This window comes from Oncorhynchus clarkii, unplaced genomic scaffold (assembly GCF_045791955.1).
Source record: "Oncorhynchus clarkii lewisi isolate Uvic-CL-2024 unplaced genomic scaffold, UVic_Ocla_1.0 unplaced_contig_13658_pilon_pilon, whole genome shotgun sequence".
Lineage (NCBI taxonomy): Eukaryota > Metazoa > Chordata > Actinopteri > Salmoniformes > Salmonidae > Oncorhynchus > Oncorhynchus clarkii.
In genome coordinates, this window is record NW_027257995.1 from 233,901 (window position 1) to 243,133 (window position 9,233).

The 9,233-nt window shown below is 43.8% G+C and overlaps 1 protein-coding gene across 1 annotated transcript; it reads left to right on the plus strand.

Moving 5' to 3' along the window:
* Positions 1-871: 871 nt before the first annotated feature.
* Positions 872-8,164, plus strand: LOC139394434 (heat shock 70 kDa protein 14-like; the record flags this gene model as incomplete). The annotated part of the gene is given in 7 exon segments (XM_071142499.1): positions 872-948; positions 1,233-1,313; positions 3,419-3,501; positions 5,217-5,265; positions 5,752-5,854; positions 6,081-6,276; positions 8,003-8,164. Coding segments are annotated over 7 exon segments (731 nt in total), but the record flags the coding sequence as incomplete, so codon positions are not given.
* Positions 8,165-9,233: the final 1,069 nt, after the last annotated feature.

Sequence of the window (9,233 nt, forward strand, 5' to 3'; positions counted from 1 at the left end):
CTACTACACAACAGAACCAACTGAATGTCTAACTATAACTAACTATAGAGGATCTCTACTACACAACAGAACCAACTGAATGTCTAACTATAACTAACTATAGAGGAGCTCTACTACACAACATAACCAACTGAATGTCTAATTATAACTAACTATAGAGGATCTCTACTACACAACAGAACCAACTGAATGTCTAACTATAACTAACTATAGAGGATCTCTACTACACAACAGAACCAACTGAATGTCTAACTAGAGGATCTCTACTACACAACATAACCAACTGAATGTCTAACTATAGAGGATCTCTACTACACAACAGAACCAACTGAATGTCTAACTATAACTAACTATAGAGGATCTCTACTACACAACAGAACCAACTGAATGTCTAACTATAACTAACTATAGAGGATCTCTACTACACAACATAACCAACTGAATGTCTAACTAGAGGATCTCTACTACACAACAGAACCAACTGAATGTCTAACTATAACTAACTATAGAGGATCTCTACTACACAACAGAACCAACTGAATGTCTAACTATAACTAACTATAGAGGAGCTCTACTACACAAGATTCCTATATGTTTATTTTGAATCCCAGCCCCAATCCCTCCAGGAGGCCTTTTGGTAGGCCGCCATTGTAAAGAAGAATACGTTCTTAACGGACTTGCCGAGTTAAATAAAATAAAAAACAGCAGCAACTCTCCGGTACCTGCTGCAAACTACTACAGCTGACGCCAGACCTCTTCTGATTGGTTTCAGTAAACATCTCCGATTGGCTGAATATTGAGTCAGTTCCTGCAACGTTTTACTCTGATTGGTTTAAAGTCAAATGAACTTTAACCTTCGTGGTTCAGCTTCGCAGTGATTTTTCAACAAGCATGGCGGCTATAGGAGTACATTTCGGCTACACATGTGCCTGTGTAGCTATTTTTAAGGTATTGTTGCTGCCTGTAGTAATGTTTTTGGTGGTGGGACTAGTCTCTGTTTTCAGTTATGAAGCGATATATTTAGGAGGTCCGGAAAGATCCGGTTAAACATGTTTGACAATGAGTTAGTTACCGGTAACGCTAGACAATGTTAGCATGGAGTGAATAAGTTGGATACCGGTGTTAGCCATCTAGTAAACTAACGCTAAAATAACTTGCTTGGCTTTAGAGATGATTGTTGTTATCGGCCAAGCCAGGGTGGGAGGATTTTGACAGTATTGTGTTTTGTTCAGGATGGCCGAGCGGAGGTGGTCGCCAATGACGCCGGAGACCGAGTCACTCCTGCGGTGGTGGCTTACCGAGACACGGAACAGGTATCACAACTAGATAACATACCGTTTGTTACCTCAACTATTACATCTGCTAAATATTTGTATGGGACCAATACAATTTGGTCGGGATAACAAAATAAACATTCGCGGAGGCGGTTGTCAGTCATCGAAGGAAGCAGTCTTCTGTAGGTTGTTGTTGCTCTGGTCTGAACATTAACATGCGTCTCTTGCGGTAATGGTTTTGTAAGTACAAGAACCTTGTCTTTCATATCAGCGATAAATAATCCAGGTTAAGTTAATACACACCTTGATAAGGTTAGTGCTCCCACACGGACATATCTCCATGTTAGTGCGTGTTTCCAGAAAACAGATGGACGACTTGCGCTAATTAACTATCGAGCATGCGCAGAGCACCTGTGAAATCCCTCAGTCTTTCGCCAGGGTGCAGGTTTCAGGTGTTCCTAGCGAAGACGATAGTCGCTGAACGCTGTTCCCGCTTTAAAGGTCCAATGCAGCCGTTTTCAGCTCCAATATCAAATCATTTCTGGGTAACAATTAAGTACCTTACTGTGATTGTTTTCAATTAAAATGGTTCATGCATGGCTTGACGTTCACCATTTTAAGACTGGTGTTTTACTTGTCCGAAAGCTCAAATCACTTATCTAACATGACATTATCTAACATAATTGGCCAAATTGGTGACTGAAATTGCATTATATAATGCAAGAAACCACTTTACAAATGAATTTCATTATTACCATACAAACATGTATTCTACCTTACGCCTTCAAGCCTGTTTAGAAATAGGACAATGCCCCTTTTAAGACAAAAGTAGCTCTTTACCAGACTAGCTTTTCAAAAATATAAATGCAACAATTTCAAAGATTTTACTGAGTTACAGTTCATATAAGGAAATAAATTCATTAGGCCCCAAGTCTTTTTTTTGTTTTGGTCCTTTCCAAACACCTCTTTTGGTGATGTTTTACAGGAGGTAGGCTTACCACAGATGGGCATTCATAAAATCACATTTCAGGCAACACTATAGGCTACACCTCAGTAAGCATGGACAGGTAGCGATGTCTTTTTTTTTTTGTGTGTGTGTAGTCTGGACCTGCCTTAAGTTCCACAGACATTGGTTTTTGGTCCAGTCTGGACAAAATCTGAACCAATCATAATGTCTGTTTGGTTGAGATTTGGTGCGGTGTAGTCCGGTCTTGATTTCAACCTCCACGGACGTTGATTTTTGGTCTGGATCACTGATGTCTTTGTTTGGTTCAGATTTTGTCCAGTATGGACCAGCATTGATTTGGCCAAAACATAGATGTCTATAAATGACATGTTTTCAACTTTCATTCAAAACCAAAAATGAGCCGCCCCCCCCCCCTCAACGTCCTAGAAAATGTATTTTAAAGGTACGGAAAATATCTTTTCACCTTTTAATTCGGAGCCTTAATTGAATCTAACTTCAACGTCTGGAAAATACTTATTTTACATGTCTTTTCAATGTAATTCTGCTTACTGGGCTTATTCTAGTTTTGCTGGGAGCACGTTTTTGAGTCTCGCCTTGGTCGGCAATTGTTTGTCCGTAGCTTATGCCTACCCATACCCTAACGCCACCGTGGGGCACTCTGTTCACAATGTTGACATCAGCAAACCGTGACCAGTTCTCAACTCTCAGACTGTGAGGGATGGAAAAACCACATGTGCCTGTTTCATGAGCTGAAATAAGATGCCAGTTTACCTCCCTGTTAGTGAGCTTTTTTCAGTCTGTAATAAAACCTCTTTGTGGGGGAAAACTCGTTCTGATTGGCTGGGCCTGGCTCCCCAGTGGTTGACTAATTTCCTTGTATGAACCATATCTCAGTAAAATTGTTGCATGTTACATTTTATATTTTTAAGTATAATTAATATTATTTACCTCAAACGATAGAGCAACCTGTTATTACTGTGGTGGTGTACAGAGCATGTAGGATCATATCTCTTGTCATGATGTCCTCCCTCTGTCATCTCACACTGTAACCCTCCCGCTGTCATCTCACACTGTAACCCTCCCTCTGTCATCTCACACTGTAACCCTCCCTTCACCTCCCTGTTCTATCTGTCCTATCCTCCATCTGCCTCCCTCTCATCGCTCGCTCTCTCTGCAGATAGTAGGGATTGCGGCTAAGCAGGGTCGTGTCCGAAACGCAGCCAACACTGTGGTTAAAGTCAAACAAGTGCTGGGGAGGAGGTGAGTGTCTGTATTACAGTTGAAGTCGGAAGTTTACTAACACTTAGGTTGGAGTCATTAAAACTAGTTTTTCAACCACTCCACAATTTTCTTGTTAACAAACTATAGTTTTGGCAAATCGGTTAGGACATCTACTTTGTGCATTACAAGTCATTTTTCCAACACATGTTCACAGACAGATTATTTCACTTGTAATTCACTGTATCACAATTCCAGTGGGTCAGAAGTTTACATTCACTAAGTTGACTGTGCCTTTAAACAGCTTGGAAAATTCCAGAAAATTATGTCAGAAGCTTCTGATAGGCTAATTGACATAATTTGAGTCAATTGTAGGTTTACCTGTGTATGTATTTCAAGGCTTGACCCCGTGCCTCTTTGCTTGACATCATGGGAAAATCAAAATAAATCAGCCAAGACCTCAGGGAAAAAAAAGTAGACCTCCACAAGTCTGGTTCATCCTTGGGAGCAATTTCCAAACACCTGAAGGTACCGCGTTCATATGTACAAACAATAGTACACAAGTATTAACACCACGGGGCCACGCAGCCGTCATACTGCTCAGGAAGGAGACGCATTCTGTCTCCTAGAGATTAACGTACTTTACTGCGAAACGTGTAAATCAATCCCAAAACAACAGCAAAGGACCTTGTGAAGATGCTGGAGGAAACGGGTACAAAAGTATCTATATCCACAGTAAAACAAGTCCTATATTGACATAACCTGAAAGGTCAGCAAGGAAGAAGCCACTGCTCCAATACCGCCATAAAAAAGCCAGACTACGGTTTGCAACGGCACATGGGGATAAAGATGGTACTTTTTGGAGAAATGTCCTCTAGTCTGATGAAACAAAAATAGAACTGTTTGGCCATAATGACCATAGTTATGTTTGGAGGAGAAAGGGGGAGGCTTGCAAGCCGAAGAACACCATCCCGAACGTGAAGCACGGGGGTGGCAGCATCATCTTGTGGGGGTGCTTTGCTGTAGGACTGTAGCACTTCATAAAATGGGTATCATGAGGTAGGAAAATTATGTGGATATATTGAAGCAACATCTCAAGACGTCAGTCAGGAAGTTAAAACTTGGCCGCAAATGGACAATGACTCCAAGCATACTTCCACAGTTGTGGCAAATGACTTAAGGGCAACAAAGTCAAGGTATTAGAGTGGCCATCACAAAGCCCTGACCTCAATCCTAAGGAACATTTGTGGGCAGAACTGGAAAAAGCACGTGTGAGCAAGGAGGCCAACAAACCTGACTCAGTTACACCAGCTCTGTCAGGAGGAATGGGCCAAAATTTACCCAACTTATTGTGGGAAGCTTGTGGAAGTCTACCCGAACGTTTGACCCAAGTTAAACTATTTAAAAGGGCAATGCTGCCAAATACTAATTGAGTGTATGTAAACTTCTGACGCACTGGGAATGTGCTGAAATTAAAGCTGAAATAAATCATTCTCTCTACTATTATTCTGACATTTCACATTCTTAAAATAAAGTGGTGATCCTAACTGACCTAAGACAGGGAATTTTTACTTGGATTAAATGTCAGGAATGGTGAAACTGAGTTTAAATGTATTTGGCTAAAGTGTATGTTAGCTTCTGACTTCAACTGTATGTTCCCAATGTTCTAGAGAATGAACTCCACTCACGTTGTTGGGTTAGGGAGAATGAACTCACCTTGTTGCTTCTTCCCCTTTTTCCTCTCCTCCTGTCGGCAGTTTTGAGGATCCTGAGGTGCAGACGCATAAAGCTGAGAGTAAATGTCCTGTGAGTTTTCAACCCTCTACCCCCTATTAGACTCTCGGTGATTAACCCTCTACCCCCTATTAGACTCTCGGTGATTTAACCTGGTATACCTGGCTCTATTAGACTCTCAGTGATTTAACCTGGTATACATGGCTCTATTAGACTCAGTGATTAACCCTCTACCCCCTATTAGACTCTCTCTCGGTGATTAACCCTCTACCCCCTATTAGACTCTCTCTCGGTGATTAACCCTCTACCCCCTATTAGACTCTCGGTGATTAACCCTCTACCCCCTATTAGACTCTCGGTGATTAGCCCTCTACCCCCTATTAGACTCTCAGTAATTAACTTGGTATACCTGGCTCTTAGACTCTCAGTGATTAACCTGGTATACCTGTCTCTATTAGACTACCTAACACTGTTCTCAGTGATTAACATGTCTGACTACTTAACACTACGTTATGAGTGATATTGTGTAATAGAGAAGCTGATGATGCTGTGTTTCAGGTTGTCAACAAGGGAGAGAAGCCAGTGTATGAGATGACTGGAGAGATGACCAGACATGTGGCTCCCCAAGATGTTGCCAAGCTGATCCTACACAAGATGAAAGGTTAGAACACACTGTCCCAATTCCCCCCCTGAGGCTATGCACTAGTGGAGATCCCAGATGATTGAATGGGCCTAGGCAATATGGTAGCCTATCAGGGAGCAACTTAAAACTATTGTCAAACTACTTCCACATGTGAAAACATGTCAGCTCTCCAGCGGGGTGGGGGTGTAGTACTACAGGGCCACTTGGAACTGGGCCACCCTCCCATCTATTGTTGTTTCCATAGAGACGGCTCAATCGGCCTTGGGCGCTGATGTCACAGAGGCTGTCATCACTGTCCCCTTTGAGTTCGCACATGCTCAGAAGGCGGCGTTGAGGGCGGCTGCGGAGGCGGCAGGGTTCCGTGTGTTGAGGCTGATCCACGAGCCAGCTGCTGCTCTACTGGCCTACGGAATCGGACAGGACTGCCCCTCTGGGAAGAGGTACACACTTCTCCTTCTTCTTGTGTATGAACTACAGGTCGAACATCGGACAGGACTGCCCCTCTGGGAAGAGGTACACACTTCTTCTTGTGAATGAACTACAGGTCGACCGATTTATTGGAGAACCAAAAAAGCCGATACTGAATTAATCAGACGATTTTTATATGTTTGTAATAATGACAATTACAACAATACTGAATGAACACTTATTTTAACTTAATACATCTATTTAAGTCTCATAAATAATTATATGTTCAATTTGGTTTAAATAATGTAAAAATGCAGTGTTTGAGGAGAAAGTGCAATATGTGCCATGTAAAAAAGCTAACGTTTAAGTTCCTTGCTCAGAACATAAGAAAGCTGGTGGTTCAATATTCCCAGTTCTTCAATATTCCCAGATAAGAAGTTTTAGGTTGTAGTTATAGGAATTATGACGCGTCAACTATTTCTCTCTCTACCATTTGTATTTCATATACCTTTTGACTATTGGATGTTCTTATAGGCACTATAGTTTTGCCAGCCTAAACTCGGGAGTTGATAGGCTTGAAGTCATTAACAGCGCTGTGCTTCAAGCATGCTAAGAGCTTCTGGCAAACACAGGAAAGTGCTGTTTGAATGAATGCTTACGAGCCTGCTGCTGCCTACCACCACTCAGTCAGACTGCTCTATCAAATCATAGACTTAATCATAATAAACACACAGAAATATGAGCATTTGGTCATTAATATGGTAAAATCTGAAAACTATAATTTCGAAAACAAAACGTTTATTCTTTCAGTGAAATACGGAACCGTCCCTAGTTAATATTGCCTGCTAACATGAATTTCTTTTAACTAAATATGCAGGTTTAAAAAATATAGATTTCTGTGTATTGATTTTAAGGAAGGAATTGATGTTTATGGTTTGGTACATTTGTGCAAAGAGAGCTTTTTTCCGGCAATGCACTTTTGTTAAATCATCACCCGTTTGGTGAAGTTGAAGTAGGCTGTGATTCGACGATAAATGAAAAGGCACGGTATTGATTATATGCAACGCAGGACAAGCTGTTTAACCTTGTAATATCATCAACCATGTGTAGATAACTAGCGGTTATGTTAAGATGGATTTTATATCGAAAGTTTAATGATATTAATCCGTCAATCTCTAGTGGTGTGTGTAGCCATGTTGTGTGTGTGTGTAGCCATGTCCTGTTGTGTGTGTGTGTAGCCATGTCCTGTTGTGTGTGTGTGTGTGTGTGTGTGCAGCCATGTCCTGTTGTGCAGCCGTGTCCTGTTGTGCAGCCGTGTGTGTGTGTGTGCAGCCGTGTGTGTGTGTGTGCAGCCGTGTGTGTGTGTGTGCAGCCGTGTGTGTGCAGCCGTGTGTGTGCAGCCGTGTGTGTGTGTGTGTGTGCAGCCGTGTGTGTGTGTGTGCGCAGCCGTGTGTGTGTGCGCAGCCGTGTGTGTGAGCGCAGCCGTGTGTGTGTGTGTGTGTGTGCAGCCGTGTGTGTGTGTGCAGCCGTGTGTGTGTGTGTGTGTGTGCAGCCGTGTGTGTGTGTGTGTGTGCAGCCGTGTGTGTGTGTGTGTGCAGCCGTGTGTGTGTGCAGCCATGTCCTGTTGTGTGTGCAGCCGTGTGTGTGTGTAGCCATGTCCTGTTGTGTGTGTGTGTGTGTGTGTGTGTGTGTGTAGCCATGTCCTGTTGTGTGTGTGTATAGCCATGTCCTGGTGTATAAACTTGTTTGTGTGTGTAGCCATGTCCTGGTGTATAAACTAGGTGGGACGTCTCTGAGTGTGACGGTGCTGCAGGTGAATGGTGGAATGTTCCGGGTTCTGAACACCCACACAGACCACAGCATCGGAGGAGAGAGCTTCACAAGCGCCCTGGCACAGCACCTGGCTGCAGAGTTCAAACGGTAACACACACACACCTGGTGCAGAGTTCAAACGGTAACACACACACACCTGGTGCAGAGTTCAAGTGGAACTGACAGCATTTTATCAACATGAAATGGTATAACAATCTGTTCATAGAGACCCCAGGATGAATTAGTTTTTATTTTGTACATATTCTGACCAGTGAACACTTGGATGGGGGCACTCCCATTTTCACACTTCCATAGAATGTAGGGATGACGTCCCCGTGCCTCCCAGCTGAAACACTTCCATAGAAGGTAGGGATGACGTCCGCGTGCCTCCCAGCTGAAACACTTCCATAGAATGTAGGGATGAGGTCCGCGTGCCTCCCAGCTGAAACACTTCCATAGAATGTAGGGATGACGTCCCCGTGCCTCCCAGCTGAAACACTTCCATAGAATGTAGGGATGACGTCCGCGTGCCTCCCAGCTGAAACACTTCCATAGAATGTAGGGATGAGGTCCGCGTGCCTCCCAGCTGAAACACTTCCATAGAATGTAGGGATGACGTCCCCGTGCCTCCCAGCTGAAACACTTCCATAGAATGTAGGGATGAGGTCCGCGTGCCTCCCAGCTGAAACACTTCCATAGGGTTATTATATTATGACCACATTTGGTGACGTTTTGGACTTCGGTGAGGGTTTTCTAGAGGTGAGCTAAAGAGTCCTTCGTCGGTGATTGGTCAATAGTAGGGGTTCTTCATTAAAGTCTTTGTTGTCATTCAACGACAGATGACTTGTTTTCATTGATAAAAACGACACAAAACTTTTAGTTAGATGTCAAATTGCGTATATTGGCCTATATTGGCGTCTCCTTCTTTTTTCAAGTGAAGTTCAGTATGCTAGCACACTCGTTTGGTTCGCTATTTGGCCAGCTGAACTGAAGCATGCTGACGCCCGGCCTGTCGGCTCCCCCCTCCGCCCGGCCTGTCGGCTCCCCCCTCCGCCCGGCCTGCCGGCTCCCCCCTCCGCCCGGCCTGTCGGCTCCCCCCTCCACCCGGCCTGTCGGCTCCCCCCTCCACCCGGCCTGTCGGCTCCCCCCTCCACCCGGCCTGTCGGCTCCCCCCTCC